This window comes from Peromyscus maniculatus, chromosome 20 (genome assembly GCF_049852395.1).
Source record: "Peromyscus maniculatus bairdii isolate BWxNUB_F1_BW_parent chromosome 20, HU_Pman_BW_mat_3.1, whole genome shotgun sequence".
NCBI lineage: Eukaryota > Metazoa > Chordata > Mammalia > Rodentia > Cricetidae > Peromyscus > Peromyscus maniculatus.
In genome coordinates, this window is record NC_134871.1 from 44,268,025 (window position 1) to 44,286,312 (window position 18,288).

Consider the following 18,288-nt stretch of genomic DNA (forward strand, 5'->3'; position numbering starts at 1 on the left):
GCTGGCCCTGAGCCAGGGTGTGGGCGCAGATGCTGCTGGGATGCGGCTGCGGGAGGTGAGTAACCGCTCTGAGTCACACCTGTGAGTGGGATGCACCACCTGCCTGAGCTCTGTGGATGGACCAGGCGGTGTGTTTATGGTGCCCCACACAGCCCGGCCATAGTAAACAGAATGCGAGGCCAGCCGTTGATGTCGTTGCTTCTGGGACATGCCTCGGGCTCAGGGGACCAGGCCATAGTCCTGTGTGTAAGTAACCAGGATTGGTATCAGCGTGTGACCTAGCTCAGAGCTCAGTATGTCACCAGGATCAGGGCTCAGCCTGTGAGCACAATGAGGGCACGTGTGTGATGTAGGGTCAGGGCCCAGGTGCAGTGGGGTCAGGTATGAGGGTGTAACCAGGATTATACTCAGAGTATGAGTAGGGACGGGGTTCAGAGCATGACCAGGATCAGGGCTCAGTAAATGAGTAGGGTTCAAAGTGTAGCCAGGATCAGGGATTTGTGTGTGGCTGGGATTGTGGCTCAGCCTGTGACCAGAATCAGGGCTTAGTGTGTGTGTCCATGGTCAGAGCTCAACTTGTTACCAGGGTCAGGACTCAATATGTGACCGTGGCCCAAGCTCAGCCTATGACAAGGATCAAGGCTCAGTGTTTAGCTGGTGTCAGTACTCAGAATGTGCCCCAGGTCAAGAAGCAGAGTGGACATATGACTGGGATCAAGACTTAGTATGTGTTAGTGGTGAGGTGTAATGGGAGAAGGTGCGACAGAGTTCGGATCTTAGCGTCTGAGGCGGGGTTAGTTTGGGGCTACAGATAACAGTGGAACAGAGCAGAAGGAAGCCAGCATTGCAGGATAGAAGCCACTCTTTGGGAGATGCCTATACCACCTGGAGACTTGGAGTAGGGGATTTATGGGGTGCAAATTGGCAGCAACTGTGGAAAGTGCAATGCAAGCAGGTCATTGGTGAGGTGGGCAACCCTTATCCAGAGTGCTCAAGGAAAAGTCATAGGCAGAGAACCAGAGGCTGGTTCAGATGGAATGTTCTGAGAGTTTCTAGACGGTGACTTCTTAGCTCAGAGAAGAGCCAGTCATGTGAAGGTTAGAGGGACAGTGATGGGTGATGGGAACAGCCTGTGCAAAGGCCCTGGGGCAGGCTGAGCTTGGCTCTGGAGCTGATCTCCTGCAGTGAGTCGGCTTGGTCTTGTCTCCTCTCTAGGATTTGGGGCCTGTTTCTTGTCCTTGGGGTCTCCAGTCTGACCCTCCTAATAAGACCTGGCATGTCTCTTGACAGACAAATCTCTGCTTCAGAGGTTGCTGCAGCCCCCCACCCCCACCCCCGTAACGTGCAGAGCCGAGTCTGTCATGAATGACCCTGAGCCAATTGGGAGGAGCAGACGGGCTAGGGGTGTCTGGCAGCTGCCAGACCTAATGAGGGCAGACAAGGCAGATGGCCATAGAGGTCGAAAAGTGGAGTCAGTCATGGCATGGGTGTGAGCCACTTGCTCAGTTGGCTGTGACCTCCCCAGAGCTCTGGAATACTTGCTGGCCACTTCCCCCACCTGTCCCTGTCACCTGGCCTCCTCTCAGTTTGGACCCAGGTTCTCCACTGGTTAAAGCCAAGTGTGAAGGACTGTGATCCTAGAGGGCTCACGCCCGGGAGGATGATGCCCAGCCGTTCACTGTCCACACTTGCCCTTCCCAGTTATGGCTAGAGACTTTTGAGGTCGCAGAGTCACACAGCTGGTCACCCAGGTCTCCTGTGAGCAGGCTTGGTGTGAGGGCCAGGGCAAATCAGGGTTGGCAGCACAAGTCCGCCTGCTTGTGCCAAGGGGTATGTGTGTCTGTATAGATATCGGGTAGGTGGGTGTCTGTGGGTGTGCCAAGCGTGTGGCCCGTGTCACCCTGTGGGTAGAGCCCAGTTAAGCCACCTCAGGCCTCCTTTCATTCTGGAAGAGGGAAAGGAAGGTGGCAGGAAGCACTGGGGGGTGGGTAGAGGTCCCGCTAGTGCCCCATGACCCGTGGCCTGGGGCACTGCGTGGCTTATGGTGTGAACCATGAGCTAGCTGTATCATCATTTGCAGTGAGCATTGCCCTGTGTGAGCAGGGCCAGCCTGCTGTCTCTGGGTTGTGCCGGGCGTATGGTAGAGCATGGTGGTGTCTGTGGGCCCTGCCCCTGCACAGGGATGAGCAAGATCAGGATGGCCAAGGCCCCCAGTCTTATGTTGGTGGGAAGTGAGTTTGGAAAGAGGGAATCCCAGGTGCAAAGACTCTCAGGTAGAAACAAGGCATCCCGTTGAGTGGCCTTTGCAGCCGACTGGGGGTACCGAGGCCAGCAGGGAGGGGGCATCCAAGATACGGAGGTGAATCAAGGTACTTGCGAGAGCAAGGGGAAGAAAGAAAGAGGCGCTTTGGCAGCGCGGTGAGAGATGGAGTTGTGGGAAGAATGTTGGGGTGGGTGGCCATGGAGTTGGGGGTGTTGGCTGGCTGCCCAGTTAGATATAGTGGGAACCGGGGGTGGACACCATCCTGGGGCCCTGGCAGTGTAGAGAGCCCCAGCCTGAGAGTTAATTGTGGGGGCAGGGCCGAGTCTGTGCCTCCCTCGCCCCTACCTGTGATGTGGTGGGAACTGAGGGATTGGAATTTGAAGGGCTGTGACATGAAGGAGGTGAGGGCTATTGTCAGGCGTGGCCTGTGACTGTCATTACCATGGGGAGGGTTTGTCCTCAGCAAGGGACAAGAACTGCTCTTAGGGACAGCCCAGCAGAGGAAGAAGAACAGGGGTGGGAGGGCACAAGACCCTGGGGCTACATGGGGCCTTGGCCAGACCTCTGTTCTCCAGCCGTGGGTCCTGTCTTCACCCCTTGTCTCCCCTGCTCCCCAGAACATGGATAAGGCGACCGTGCCATCCGTGACGCTCATCGTGGGCTGTGGCGTGTCCTCCCTCACCCTGCTCATGCTGGTCATCATCTACGTGTCTGTATGGAGGTGGGTGCCTGCTCCAGAGCCCGGAGATCCAGCCCTCCCTTTCCCCCTCGCACCATCTACTCTGGACCATGCTGCCCGCTCCGTCCGATGCGGCCTGCGTTGCCGTTCCAGGTTTCCGATTGCTGTGTCACTCGGGTCACAGAGGAAGGATGGGGGTGAGGGGCATGTTGAACACACAGGTCCTCATCCCTGCTGTCACCTGACTACACTTCTCGACAGACACCAGTTCTGAGCTTAGGCTCCAGCTGGACACCTAGAGCGGTCATCCTTTGGTTACTTGGAGTCCTGTGGCTACTCACTATCCCTGGGCACCCTCATACAAAGGACCTACAAACTCCTTGGGGTCAGAAATAACTTCCTGCACTGGGCTCCCAAGGCTACAAGGATCATCAAGGACCCCCAGGTCCACCTTAGGCCCTATCTGCCCGTGTGTAGGCTATGGGGGTTGCATAGTGTGAATTCTCTTAATGGCTGAGCCTACTCAGGTCACAGATGTGTCTGGGCAGTGCCCCCACCAGTAGGTATATGTAACCATGGGCATGTGCCAGTGGGGTGGCCTTCTCCCTGCTCACCAGCATCTAACCCCACCTGGTAGTCTGCAGTGAGGTACATTCAAGGTCACTGTCCACAGAGCTGTCCTAGGGCTCCCCATGTGACGGCTGGCCCCTGTGACCGGCTGTTCCAATTCTCTACCCCGTGTGTGATGGTAGCCGATAATCGAAACTGATGTGCCCGTCCCTGCCTGCAGTCAGGCAGCAGGAGATCGATGTGGCTAGTGGGAGAGGGGCAGCCTGTGCAGCCTCTAGCGTCGGCTGCCCTTTGTTCTTCCCGAAGACGGAGCATCCGGAATGCTTCTCGCAGGACTCCCTCTTAGCAGCCCTTCAGAATCTCACACCATCCTCGAGCTTGGAGCTCAGAGGCTGGGCTCAACTCTGACCCGGAGAGGAGGTTTACTTGGTGTTCAAAGCACCTTCCTTAGTGAGCACTGATGGCATCGCTGTGCCCTGTGAGCTGCTGCAGACAGGGACTGTTCTGATGGCCCGTTAGGGAGTGGCAGGGGGAGGGGGGGGTAGCGGGGGGAGGGGGGGCAGATGCAATAAGGGCTCTGCCTACATCAAGCATGTCAAGCCCCAAAGGCTAGCTGAAGACCCTTTCTCTCTGATCTCTACCTGGGTGGGTCTCTCTCCTTCCCCAATGGCTGGTGGTGGTTCATAGTCTTGATGATTGATGCTGATGGATGGCAGTGATGGTAGCCCTGGTTGTGGGTTGTGATTGGCCACAGTGATGGTGTTGTTGTTGATGACAGTGGTGGGGATGGTAACAATGGTGATCGTGGTGGTGATGATGATAGTGATGGTGATGAAGGTTATGTTGGTGGTGGATGATGGTTGTGGTAGTGGTGGTACTGGTGGTAGGTAGTACTGGTGGTAATGATTGGGGTAGTCTTGGTGGTAGTGGTGGTGGTGATGGTGGTGGTAGTGATGGGGGATAGTGATGATGGTGATGGTGGCGATGGTGATGATGGTAATGATAGAGGCGGTAATTTCAGGGAGGAAGTGGAACACTGTTTCTTGGACAGGCCACATGACCTTGATTCCCTGTTAGGTGCTGACCTCAGGCCCTGACTCCTCTCACAGGTACATTCGCTCAGAGCGGTCTGTCATCCTCATCAACTTCTGCCTGTCCATCATCTCTTCTAATGCTCTCATCCTCATCGGGCAGACCCAGACCCGCAACAAGGTAGGCGGCCTCTTGTCCTGCCCTGCGTAGCCTTGTGTTTTCAGGTGTGGTGAAGATGCCCCACCCCCCACCCCGACCCTGGCCAGCTGTGAACTGGGCAGCTCAGTGTGGGAAGCCACCCTCTGTTTGCCTTTCCTAGGACCCCTTCCTCACTCCCACCCTGTGATCTCCACACCCTGTCCTGCCACATGTGACCCAGAGGCTAGGCTTTGGGAGGGGTCTTCATGGGCCACCCTAATATGTTGGAGACGGAAAGAAGGCCCAGCCCCAGAGACTGCTGTGTGCTGTGGCAGAAACCCAGTCACAGTGGGCTCGCCTGTGATTTGATGTGGGTCTGAGAGTGTGACTCCTCCTGACCCTCGGCCTCAATTTCATCCCTGCTGAGGGAAGGGCCGGACAGGAGCTCCTCAGTGGGCTTCTGTGCCCAGTTTACTGGCAGCTAGAGGAGGAGGATGAACATCTACCCCAGGCCTTAGGGCTTCAGTGGTCTCTCTCCGGGAGGGGTGGGGGGACCAGGTTGCTTCCTGCCTAGGAACTTGGCTGGTCTCAAAGTCATTGGATGCTGGGTTTCTCCCAGCCGTTGCCACATGCACACGGGGGATGGGTGAGAACCAGTGAGCACCTGCCCAGTCCCCTTGGCCCCTGCCTGCCCAGGTTGTGTGCACGCTGGTGGCTGCCTTCCTGCACTTCTTCTTCCTGTCCTCCTTCTGCTGGGTGCTCACCGAGGCCTGGCAGTCCTACATGGCCGTGACTGGCCGCCTACGGAGCCGGCTCGTCCGCAAGCGCTTTCTCTGCCTGGGCTGGGGTGAGCAGGGCAGCTGGGGTGGGGAAGGGAGGGTGGACTGTGGCTAGGGCTTGCTGGGGGATAGATCAGCAGCTGGGAGCGAGGGCGGGCAGTGGGCTGGGGTTAGTGGCCAGGAGTGAGGGCGGGCAGCTGGGCAGAGGGCGGGCAGCGGGCTGGGGTAAGTAAAGCCTCAGGGCATGGGCAGCCTGAGTAGGATGATAGGCTGTCTCCGTTCCTGGCATTCTTGTCTTAGCTCTCTGCTTGTTCCTGCCGCTCCCAGAGTCTCCATTTGCCACCCTGGCTTCTCCCTTGGGGCCTCCAATTCTTTATAAGATTGCCAGAAAGTGCAGCCCAGCCAGGCCCCTGCGCATTCAGATGACACGTAACACTATACTGTGTCTTTCACAGTACTTGGGGCACATGCTCTAAAAAAACGATACCCTCTTTCTATGAGATTGAGTGGTAACGGGCCACGGCTCACCCTCTGATCTGCAGTCCTGTAGCATTCTCCCAGCTCTCATCATCCTACCCGTGCCCTGTCCACCCCTTCCCTGTAGTGGTGCCCTCATTTGGGACTTTCCTCATGCAGTTTGTCCCTTGGCCCATGTGGGCAGGGGATGGCAGGACTGACCCCCTTTCTTCTGGTCCTCTTCTAGGGCTCCCTGCACTGGTGGTGGCCATTTCCGTGGGATTCACCAAGGCCAAGGGGTACAGCACCATGAACTAGTGAGTTGGGCAGGCGGGCATGGAATAGCCTTCTGCAGACCCGGGGGGATGCCCCGCCTTGCTGGCATTGTGTCAGCCAGGCTTAGGAGGGGGGGGGGCCTTAGGCAGTCAGGTCCTGTGGGCAGGGAGATGAGAAGAATGCCTGGGGCCTCCTGCTCCCTTCCTCATTGTCTGATCTTGATGGCCATGAGCCTCTAGAGTCCTCATCCCCATGTGTAGAAGTGTTGAGGAGACACCCCCCCCCCAGGGGATAGATGCAGGTACACCCTTCCTGTGGGCATTATAGGGGTGTGAGTCAATTTCACAGATGAAGCCCTGGGGCCCCACAGCTGACCTAAAGCAGTGTAGGCTCCATGGGCAGAGACAGCCCCCTCCCCCAACCCAGGCTCAGGAAAAGAGGGAAAAAAGACCCGAGGGGTTGTCTGGCTCACACTAGTCAGGATCCGGGTAGGGATGGTGGCTAAAACCATCAGAGTGTGGTGGGGGTCAGAGCAAACCTAAATTACTCTGGAGCCCCAGGAAGGTAGGTGCTAGGGCTCTGGAGTCCCTCGATCTGAGCCATGTTGGAGACACAGACTGGAGATGCTGAAGAATGAAAAGGAATGTATTGAGTGAGCATCCTTGGCTAGAACGCCCAGGCCAGAGGTGGGGACAAGCCCGGGGGGAGGCATGCCAAGGAGCCTCTGTGGCAGTGGTTCTCAACCTGTGGGTCATGACCCCCACACGTGGTTGCATATCAGAAACTTACATTTTGGTTCATAACAGTACAGTAGCAGAATCACAGTTACAAAGTAGTAATGAAAATAATTCTATGGTTGGGGTCACCACAGCATAAGGAGCTCTACTAAAGGGCTGTAGCATTAGGAAGGTTGAGAACCACTGACTTACTGGTTTGATCTCCTAGGGGTACCATGGATGGTTCCTAGGGGCTGATGGGTAGTATGGGCTGTGGAGAGCTAGGCAAATGAGCATAGGACTATTGACCTAGGCCAGGAACCTCATGTCAAGGAGGGTCTGCTAGAGACTCCGAGAAAGAGCCAGAAAGCGCCCCACCCACAGAGGGCAGAGGGGAGCCCCAGGGCTTCTGAGAAGGCGTGCCCTATTCCCTGGACTGGGCCATGCCTCCATTTGTAAGTGGAGGTAACAGTGGCTGCATGGGGACTCCTGGGGATCCAAACAAACCAAAAGAACTGTGTGCAGGTTTCCCCGTTTCTTTCACGGCCACCCAGTTAGTTCATGTACTTCTTCCGGACACATTGGTTGCCAAGTGGGCATGGGGCTGACTGAGTACTGACAGCTTGTCTCTTCCCCAGCTGCTGGCTCTCCCTGGAGGGGGGACTTCTGTACGCCTTCGTGGGACCAGCTGCTACAGTTGTGCTGGTACTGACCCAGCCCCTCCCCTCCCCTCCCCTCCCCTGTCTCCCAGGCTGGACCCCTGGGTCTTTATGTGGCCCCTTGGCTGGCCTGTGGGGGTCTGGTCACCAGCTCCATTCACCACCACCCCCACTGCAGTCGCTCAGTGTGGTACACTGTCGTCCTCTTACCTCCCTGACCATGGCTTGCCTGGGTATCGGGCATTGATTATGTATCTGCCAGGAGGCCCTTGCAGGTTTTGGTGAGTAACAGGGAGGTGGGGACAGATGGACAGATGGACAGCCGCAGCTGCAAGGGTTGAGCAGACGTGGCCCGGGTCGTGCATGTCCACAGCTGTCGGCACCCAGAGTGCCAAGAGCGAGGGCCGCTTGTTTCCTGGTGTCAGAGAGACCCCGCTTTTTCCTGGCCCTTCGGTTGACATGCCCATTTGGAGGAGAGTCCAAAAAAAAAAACTACAGCTGGGGACTGGCCCAGGGCCAGGAATGGCTTGGCTCAGCATGGGAGTAGATGCTCGCTCGCGCTCTCTCTCTCTCTCTCTCTAGTCCTTGTCTCCCGGTCTCACCCTCTGTCAAGGAGGGATGGTTAGGGAGCTTGGCTCGAGTCAGTCTAGCAGACAGGTGGCCCAGGAGTAACTGACCCTGCCGAGTGTGAGCAGCGGGTCTGGGGAGAGTGTGTAGCAGGATAGAGACCGTTGGGTGGTTACCAGAACCCTGCTCCTTATTCCTCAGAGGCACCCAAACGGAAGGCCAGGTGGGCATCCCTGGCAGTGCCTCGGAGGGTAGCTGCCGACCAGCTAGACCAGGTGTCATTTAAAGAACAGGCTCCAGGGCCTGCGTGAGGGCTGCTGAGAAAGAAGCTCCTACCCCGACTTATCCACATGAATCACAGGATCCTGTGCCCTGGCCACTCTTCCTGTGACAGCCAAGCGGAGCCTCTTGCAGAAGGGTAGCCTGGCCTAGGAGGACACCTGCAGTCCGGCTCTTGTGTGGTCAGCAAGCTCGGAAGCAGGGCTACACCAGGAGATAGCGGCCCTGTGTTTGGAATCCTGACTGTGCAGAGCCGTGGAAGCTGTCAGCCCCTGGGCCTCTGGGCATGATCCCTGGCACAGGAGTCCAGAGTGTCTCTCCACCTTGACCTTTGCCCCTTAGGGCCAAGCCAAAGCCTTTAGGTCCTGGCAGCCTTTCTACAAAAAAAAAAAAAAAAGGAATTACCTAGGGACCCTCAGGGATTCTCTTGAAGTGGGGATAAGAAGTGAGATTTGAGCAAGGCCTTGTCCCTTATCCCACATCCTGGCAGAGACAGCCAAAGAGAAGCAAGGTGCCAGGGTCCCCAGGGCATGGAGCCTCTGACAGTGGACTTAGGAAGGATTCTTACCTTGTGTAGTAGTTTGGTTAGCAGCTTAGAGATGCGCCGGAGGCCCTAAGAAGCCCTCAGGATGCACCCAGGGGAAATTGTTAGTGGGGCTGAGGGTCAGTGGTCTTGGAGATCAGGAACAAGGGGTGCCCAAGATCAGCCGGGGAAGCCATCCTTGGCCCTGGGCTAGGAGCTCACCATCATCAGGGGCCAGGGGAGGGGTGTTGGTGGTGTGGGGTACATTGAGGACAGGGCTCTTGGATGGACCCACCTGGCCAGCACTGGGGCCTGAATTGTGGGGGCACATGAGTAGCCCTTGGAGGCCTGTGGACGTTCTGGGCCTGGCCATTGCTGATCTGGGCACCTATGGGCTCTGGCCCACTCCTGCCTCTGCCCGGCAGGTGAACATGGTGATCGGGATCCTGGTGTTCAACAAGCTCGTGTCCAAGGACGGCATCACGGACAAGAAGCTGAAGGAGCGGGCAGGGTAGGCCCTGTGGCCCTGGCACCTTGCCCTTCTTGGCTGGAAAGACCCAGAGCCCACCCACCATTAAGTCCCAAATCCAGCCTGACAAATTCGGGTGTCAGAGAGCAGGTCGGGAAACTGGGGCACAGAATACAAAGGCCTTTTCTAGCCAGTCAGTCTTGGTCTTGTTCTGTGCCTCAGTTTCCTCATCTGACCTGTAACAAGGTGGGACCCTGTAGCGTCTCCAGAAACATCTCCAAGCTCATTTCTCAAAGAGAGCCCCCTTGCTGGGCTCAGGCTAGTGGGAGGGCACCCCAGGCCCGAGGCTGGGAGTGTTCTCCCTGTGCCCTGGACCCCATAAGAGGCCTTGCCTGCCTGGTGCCTTCATCACTGGAGGACAGCTAGGGACAGGTGGACAGTGCTCCTCCCACACTGTTCAGGCACCTGCTCTGTGAGTCGTCCTGGGAGTGAGGGACGACATGGGGGTCACTGCTGCCTCAGCTTAGGGACATACAGGGTCACAGGAGATTGGGGTGGTAGCCTTGCCCTGCCCAGAGTTCTCCTCCCTGCCCCGCCTTCTACATCCCGCAGCTGGTGTACTGGTGTCTTTGTGGGGGTCCTACCCCTGCCCTTCCCCTCTGTGCCTGTCTTGCTCGGTGTCTTTCTCTGTCTCACTGTCTCTCTTTTTCTGGTTCCTCCTTCTCTGCCCAGTGACTTCTCTGGGTGTCTGGTGGGCTCTGGCCCTGGTTAGAGCCCTTGAATGGGCTAAGAGAGTTCTGTCCCTGTGCTGGGTGCTCTGTGGCGGAGAGCTTGGGCCTGAGCTTCTAGCCTCAGCCTTGCTGTCTACCCCAGTACAGTGGGCCCACGTCAGAGTCCGAGCCCCACGCACGTGCGTGGGTTGAGCTGTGGCTGGGGTTGTAGGTGTGGAGGTCTCCTTGCATGCTCCAGCACGGGTCTGCTTGATTTGCTCTTAGAATAGCCACAGGGAAGCTGCCAAGTCTATATGCCCTCGTATCCAAGTAGACAGAGGTTTAGGGAATGGGGAAAGCTGGGGGAGCTGGAATCAGACCCCAGTTGCGGGTGTCCTGGGCCAATGCTTAGATGGGAAGGTACCCACCTGCTGCGTGTGCATGCACACATGTTACACGCACACACACACACACACACACACACACACCTACCTGCTGCGTGTGCATGCACACACCTCCCTCACACTCATGCACTCGCACACATGGACAGGGTTACCATACAGCTCAGCCTATTTCTGCTTTCCTTGTGAGGCCTGCAGGTGGACCCTTCTCCCATGACCCAGCCCATGAGCTAACCTCTGGCGTGCCTGTGTGGGAAGAGGAAGGATATCAGGCCTCCTTCAGATCTTGCTCCTCTCGACACTTAGAGACAGAGGCATGCTGCCAGTCAGCAGATGCTGGCAGCCTGGGTCCTGCCCATCTCACTCCCTGCCCTAGGCTTGGGTCCCTTAGATGGCTGAGAGCCTCAGGCTACCGTCTCTGCTCCTCGCCTCACGGTTTCGAGGGAACCTGTTTGCTTTTGTTTCAGCCTTTGATTTCACTTGCAGTCAGCTGCCCGCGCCCCGCCTCGGGCGTACCCTCCCGTGTGCCGAGTGCGGAGTCCTCTCTGCTGCCGAAGCCACCTCCGATGCCACCAGTAACGCCATGTTAGTGCCTTGCTGCCACCTTGGAGCAGCCCTGTATGGGCTCCGCTCTCTCCTGAGTCACTTTTGTTCGTTTTTATGTTTTTCTTTCATTTCTTTCATTTCTGCCGTCGTCCCCTCTGGATTTCCAAGGCAGCCCTGCCCTCTGCCTGCAAGCTCGTCTCTCCCGACTCAAGGCCGGCTTGCTATCTATGCAGCATATAAGACACTTGGGAGGCAAGGAGTGGGTCAGCTGAGGTAGTAATGGGACTGACTCCAAGGACGGTTGGAGTGGGGCCTGCACTGCTTCCTGCTGCTCCCCGAGGCCCCCCAACAATGCTGGCCCAGAGCCTGGCCTCAGCCCCACCTCCACAAGACAAGTGGATAGGTGATGGAGTCATGTGAGTGTGTGTATATGAGTGTTTGGGGGGGCCCCTGGGGGGGGGCAGGTAATGAACCTGTGAGTGTACATGTCGTGTTGCTCATGTATATAAGAATATGTATACAGTATATATGTGCTGGTGTGCATAGGAGCGGTGCCTATGTGTGGGAGTGGGTGTGCTTCCAGTGTGCAGGTGTGCATAGAGGGGTTCCCATATGTGAGAGTAGCTGGGTGTGTGGACAGTGTGCTGCTGTGCTTGGGAGTGAGTGCCCGTGTGTAAGAGTGACTGGTATGCGGGCAGACATGGGGGAGAAAAGTGTGCAGGTGTGAACTCGCAAGCAAGTAAATGGTGAGTAGGTGTGAGTGTGTGTGTGTGTGTGTGTGTGTGTTGTACCTGTAAGTGTATAACTGTAAGAATATAACTGGGCATGGACAAAGGTGTTTAGGTGCATGTATCACTGAGATGTGTTATGCCCTGTGGGTATATGTGTTGTGTGTCTGTGTGGGTGCACAGGAAGATACAACCATGGGGACAAGATACAAAGAACAAGACATGCTGATCCACTGACTTGGCTGTGACAACATAGCTGGATTGGGTGGGTGGAGCTCAGCATAGAAGGTCATCTTGTCCAGGCCCCTGCCTCCTTCAGGTCATAGCAATAGCAGAGACCCCAAACACTTCTCAGGTCCTCGTGCTCACTCTCGGAGCAGGCACTGGAGCCCAGGACTCTTGGTGCCTTAGGCAGATGTGAGGGCCAGATTAGGCTGGATGGGTAAGAGGACGTGCATGGTATAGAAACCAACCAAGCAGAGTAGCCTGTCCCCACGATGGGCCCACACTGCTGTGAGCCCCAGTGGCCACCTTTTGGACCAGCAGTCTTTCTGGATGGAGTGCAGAAGAACTCAGGTCCAGCCTGAGCTAAGCAGCTGAGTCCTTGGATCTCGAGGGTCAGGCACCAGCTAGAGGTGGTGACACCCAGGCCTCACAGGAGGTCTTCTGGTGCTCGGAGGTATCTGAGTCCCTAGGGAGCCTGTGGCTCCTCTTCCTCTGGGCCCTGGGGAAGTGATTTGGAAACTGGTGGCCTGGAGGAGATAGAGAAATGACAGGACTGACCTTATGGGAAGCCAGGGGGGACTCTGTTCCTGTACCAGACAATGGCGACATCTGGTGTCAGAGGTCCTGGCTCAAAGAATGTCTGCTTTGAAGGGGAGGGAAGGTGTCACTGGGCTCAGTGCTGTGGTGGAAACAAGTCTGGAGCTGAGAATGACCCTGCCCAAGACAGGAAGTCATGTACTAGAGGGCCAGCCTGCCTTTGTTCTGCTCTACCTTCAGAGATGGGGATGGGACTGGGTTGAAGGGGGGGTGAGCCCACAGTGGGGGTGGGATGGGGGATGCCTCTGGCTCCTGCAGCCATGGGGGAGGGGAGTGCAGTAGCTGGCACTGTGTGGGGAGGCCTCACACCATCCTCAGCTCCAGCAAAAGGTATGGGTGGGGTCAGCAGGGACCCAGGAGTTGGAGCTTTGTGCCTCGCATGGGGTTCCCTCTAAGAAGGGGATGATAGATCATATAGTTGACTGGAAATGGAGGCTGTATGAGGTACAGTTTAGGAGCCCACACTTCAGGGCATTGAGGGAAGGGTGGGTCATCAGGATGATTGCCAGTTTGGGCCTGAGCTGGGCACAAGGTGAGCTGACAGAGATCTGGGAGAGCCAGTCCTGAGTGTGTGCCTGGCTATGGGTGGCCTCTATGTCCCCCAAGTGATGATAACTATGGCTGGGGGCAGGAAACTCCCTGGGGTCAGAATAGCATGGTTTCGTAAAGGCACGAAAGTAGAGGCCATGGTAAAGGGCTGCTGTAGTCAGCTATGTGGCCTCAGAGGCCAGAGACGTGAGGATGGCTGTGTCCTTGCAAGGCCAGACCCCACATAGGACCCCTGTCAGGGCTGTACTCTTTGGTTTGGTGGGAGTTTGGGGGATCCTCTGCCCAACTGGGCCCTCAGATCCTCTAGCCTCTCCCTTAAGCCCTGATGCCCTAGATCCTACTCTGTGTTCACTTCCCTTCTCCCATCTGCTCCTTTGGGGGGACAGTATGACCCCCAATAGGGCAAGAATAAGTGATCCCGATGTCCACCTGACTCCTAGAAATGGCAGAGGCTACAGACAGGCCACAGTGGCTCCTGGGAACCACAGCGGTGCTGAGGTTGGGGACAAGGCACAGTTCTCAAGCACTGACGTGTCCCACGGCTTCAAGGCAGCACATGTCCCTACCTGAGCATGGGGGGGGGGGGGATGCTCGGTGGTTGACGTGCAGGCCGGGTACTGGTGGAGGGCGTGGAAGGCTCAGGCTGCTAGGCTCCCCGTGCCAGCCAGGTGCTCCGAGAAGAGACTGAGTACTGAAGGCAGGGCTGGCTCAGGTTGGGGCCACAGGAGGGCACTGAGACTCAGGAGGGTAGCTGCAGCTCCGGAAGAGGAAGAACACCCTTCGTGTCTGTTCTGTCTGTCTTGGTCTCTTCTCTGACCCTCTGGCCTTGTCCAACTGTCCACTGTCTGTCCTGTCTCTCCCTCACAGTTTTTTTTCTCTCTCTCTCCTTCTCTCAGTACCTCCCAAGACTCCCGTCCCCTCCAGCCACCTTGTATTGCAGTTGGGGCCCTGGGGCTCTGGGTCCAGGGCTCAGGGCCCGGAAGATGGAATCAGGGGCTGGCTACCTTGCTCTGTGCATCTCTCCCATCTCTGTACCCTTCCTGTGTGTCTCCCTTCTGTCACCTCCTGGACAGGGTCCCAGTTCTCTCCCAAAGAGCTCCTCTCCTTTGCCGGGTCCCTTGCAAGCCCTCAGGCCTGGGGATGGGGGAAAGGGGTGTCCTCAGGAGAGGTGGCGCGCCCACGGGGGCCGCCCTGACGCCCTCCATCCCCAGGGCCTCCCTGTGGAGCTCCTGCGTGGTGCTGCCGCTGCTGGCGCTGACCTGGATGTCTGCCGTGCTCGCCGTCACCGACCGCCGCTCCGCCCTCTTCCAGATCCTCTTTGCGGTCTTCGACTCACTGGAGGGCTTCGTCATCGTCATGGTCCACTGCATTCTGCGCAGAGAGGTGGGCGCCCTGGGCCCCTCGAGGTGGACCTGTACCCAGCATGGAGCCAGGGTTGCTGGGAATGGCCCCCCCTTTGGGGGGACAGCTCATTTTCAAGGATACCTCATCAGCTATGGGAGGTCTGTGGCTGACAGGGCAGAGTAGGAGAGCCAGCACTAACTAGATGCTTGGAGTGTTTTCTGAACCTTTCAGAAGGTGAGAACATGAGGTTCATATCCAACTATGTCCTGATGGCCACCACCAGGAGGCAGTAAGGAGACTGAATGGCTGTCCTGACCTCAGAGAGGCTGCATGTGGACAGAAGTACATCTTACCTCAACAGACCCGCTTCTGCTCCAGATAGAGCAGGGACCTGGCTGGGACCTAGAAAGAGCCTTTTGCCTCCATTCTCCTCTTAACCTCCTAGACTGATGCTAAGAGGTTTGAACTGCAGCAGGTGTAAGAGGGCAAAGAATCGACCGTAGCTGCAAGAACCAGGGACCTCAGTTGACGGAAGAGACTGGGCTGGCAGGGCAGCGAAGAGGTCAGATGCCACTGCTCCTCTAGAGAGGCTCTGGAGGAGCACCCTGGGAGAGAGGGATGCCTGAAGTTGCAAAGGCATTCCCACAAGGCCTGTGCCCTCCTTCCCCCTCCCGGTGCCAGTCCTGTGTCACTCAGCTGTGACCGTGGAGACTCACAGGCCAAGAGCGACCTCTGAGCCCCCTTGTCCTGGCTACCTGAGCCCTGCATCCACAGTTCTTGGTAGCTCCCTGGCCCCGCACCGGGTGCCCTGACTTGTAGCCCACAGGCAGGTGAGAGTCTAGCCTCCTATTGTAAGGCCACTGATCTGCTCTGAAATCACACTCTTGCCCTCTGCTCCTCCCTCAGTGTTCTGGCTTCTACAGGGCCAGCCGACTGAAAGTGGAAGTAGGCACTCCAGGAAGGTAACAGGACAGATGTCAACAGAGTAGCGGAGCATCCCACTAAGATCTGTCCCTAGGAGTGGCGTCTGCAGAAAAGCCTTGTGGTCAGGAAGTTGACATGTGACCAAGAGCCAAAGGGCTCACCACTCCACGGTTGGGTAGGGTGAGCATGTGGAGCTGCCAGCTCCAGCCCTTGGGTATGGTCCTGATGCAGGTCTCAGCATCTCACTGCTCTCTCTTGGGTTTCAGGATGATGTTTGATCCTGTGTCCTTCCTCATGCTGGACACCATCCTGGGTGGTTAGCCAGTTCCTTTAGTGGCTCTTCCTGCCAAGATCTAGGCTGACCTTGTGGCTGGCCTCAGCCTTGTCCATACAGCCTGCCATGAGGAACAGGCTCCTTGCCTGCAGTCGGGATGGGTTTTGGGGGTGCTGACTGGCCCTGAAGCCAGGTACCTGCTTTAGGCTAATGTTCTTACAGTGGCTTCCCGCCAGTGGAGTGTGCAGCACCTTCCCAGCATCGGGAAACTCCAGATGTCTTCATCTTACATCCTTTCTCCTCCTAGCACAAGGGGCATTGCTGAGCTGCAAGGCGGCTTCTTGCAGCGGGTGCCGCATGGGCCCGTGTCTCTTCTGACATGCTTTCCCTCCTCCAGGTCCAGGACGCTGTGAAGTGCCGCGTGGTAGACCGCCAAGAGGAAGGCAACGGGGACTCAGGGGGCTCCTTCCAGAATGGCCATGCCCAGCTCATGGTAGGACTGATTGCCTGGGGCTGCCAGCTGTCCTACCGGGACCTCTAGGTCCTCCCTGTGCCCAGAGTTGTTGCTGGGCCCTGGTAGCCCTAGTAGATGAACTCTGAGCCCAGTTCGTAATTGGGGAAACTGAGGCCAAGTGGAAATCCTCGATCCGCTTTTTTGAGCTGGGAAAGGCTGTTGGTGAGTTGGGTGGGGGCTGGTGTGCATCTCTGCCTTCTTCAAAGCCGGCCCATCCAGAACTGTGCACAAGTCAACTGTGAGTTTACCCATTCAGACTGCTTCAACTATGGGATCTAGGCACAGTAGCCTCTGAGCAGAGCCCTGGGCTCTGCTGGCCAGCTTCCTGCCCCTCTGGCATCACCCGTATGTTGTCCCAGATGTCTTGCACCCCAGGGGTGAGTGAGGCACTGGGGAGCATCTCCAAGTGGTGTCTACACAGGGCCAACCCTCTGGGCCTCAGTGCCACCATCTAGAGGGAACAAGTGTCAGCTGGACAGGTACTTTGTCATTTGGGGACACAGCTTTCCCTCCTCTTGATGTTTCTCTTGGCCTGACCTCTGACCTCAGGGGATGACTGCCACCTTCCCAGCATCCTGGCTCCTGCATTTCAGGGAAAGACCTCCAGTTTGAGATTAAAGGCCAGACTGACCCCCCTGGAGCCCTGTGGCCTCTGGATGGGTCTTCTAGACCCAAGCGCCTAAGGTGGTCCTGGGTCACCACTATGGCCTCCCCAGCTGCTGTCCTCAGAGATGCAGCGGGGACCATGTCTCTGCTCTAGGGGAGGCTGGTGCTGGCCCAGGTCTGTGTCTGTCCCTGCTGTCTGTCTTGGATGGAATGGCAGAGGCTTTGGAAGCCCTGGTGGCTGCATGGCTTTTGGGGGAGCATGGCCAGAGGGGCAGAGGCCGGCTGCTCCGTGATGCCTTGGAGGGAGAGCACGCATGGTTGAACACACGCACGCAAGCTTGCACACACAGGCAGTCACAAACAGATGCATGGAGAAACATGCATATGCTCCTTCACAAAAATGCACAGAAGTGTGAGTCATATACACAAAACTCTCAACATACGTGTTCATGCTCACACAGTACAGTCCTCTGCCCTCACCGAGGCACACGTGCCACGAACACACAGCTCACACATGCATGTGAATGCTGACAGACACACCCATGCTTGCATAGACAAACATAACAGATGCATGGCCACACGATGTGGCCCGTGGACTAATAATGTGGGCTGGGGCTCTTGGTGACAGTATCAGCCTATTTGTGACCTCTGAGGTGTGGGTGTGGCTCTGGTGGCCCCCTTCCTACCACGCTGAAGGTTGCAGCCCGACTTGCCACCAGCCCTGGCCTCATCTTGCCCTCGGTCTCTGTCTTGCAGACTGACTTTGAGAAGGATGTGGATCTGGCCTGTAGATCAGGTGAGCGCCTGACAGGTGAGAGCCACGGTGGCCAGTCGGCCCATCTGCTTCTTTCTTTACTCCCAGCATCCATGCGCCCTACCTGTCCCCATCCCACACCCGCTCTCACGTGGCCCAGCCTGGGCTCCCTCCTCCCCGAGGCTTCAGGAGTCCTGTGGGTGTGAGCCCCAGAAAGCTGTCATGGAGCCCATGCTGGGCTGGGACCATCTTTGGTAACCCCTTCACATGTCTGTCTCTCCCTTGTCCTCCTCATAGGGCAGAGCAGATATGGTTCTGCTTCTGCCTGTACACTCCGTTGTCACCTGCCCCCCTGCTGCCCTCCCTCAAGCACCCATGTTCTGTGTTGTCTTCATTTCTTCATTGTTAACCCGGGGTGGGAGAGGGGAGGTTGCCCTGTGCGAGTGGAAGACCTCAGTAGCGGGAGGAAAGCAAGGGGAAGGACCTGCTGCTGGGGCACTTGGCTAGCACTGAGCTTCCAAAGTCAAGAAGGGGCTCAGTGCCTCCCCCATGCTCCCAGTGTCAAGTCATAGCTTCTGAGAACCAGAGGCCAGGACAATAGTAGACAATCTCTGGCTGTGGAGGGGCCCTCTGGCTTTACTCCATCTGGTCCCCAAGTGGGGGAATGTTAGCTGCTGCCTGGATGGGATTCTTGGAGGAGGTAACCTTGG

The 18,288-nt window shown here is 57.1% G+C and overlaps 1 protein-coding gene across 8 annotated transcripts in view; it reads left to right on the forward strand.

Annotated features, from left to right (window-relative positions):
- Adgrb1 (adhesion G protein-coupled receptor B1) overlaps nucleotides 1-18,288 on the forward strand; it is a 72,828-nt gene that overhangs the window by 49,947 nt on the left and 4,593 nt on the right. For 3 of the 8 annotated variants that reach the window (XM_076556077.1, XM_076556076.1, XM_076556080.1), the window contains 9 exons: nucleotides 2,881-2,984; nucleotides 4,622-4,724; nucleotides 5,379-5,529; nucleotides 6,165-6,234; nucleotides 7,548-7,614; nucleotides 9,363-9,448; nucleotides 14,374-14,545; nucleotides 16,102-16,197; nucleotides 17,581-17,620. In XM_076556077.1, coding sequence (XP_076412192.1) covers nucleotides 2,881-2,984; nucleotides 4,622-4,724; nucleotides 5,379-5,529; nucleotides 6,165-6,234; nucleotides 7,548-7,614; nucleotides 9,363-9,448; nucleotides 14,374-14,545; nucleotides 16,102-16,197; nucleotides 17,581-17,620 — 889 coding nt within the window. Of the gene's footprint in view, nucleotides 1-2,880; nucleotides 2,985-4,621; nucleotides 4,725-5,378; nucleotides 5,530-6,164; nucleotides 6,235-7,547; nucleotides 7,615-9,362; nucleotides 9,449-11,003; nucleotides 11,103-14,373; nucleotides 14,546-16,101; nucleotides 16,198-17,580; nucleotides 17,636-18,288 lie in introns of all 8 variants that reach the window. The other 5 variants (XM_076556078.1, XM_076556073.1, XM_076556075.1 and 2 more) reach the window with 3 other exon arrangements.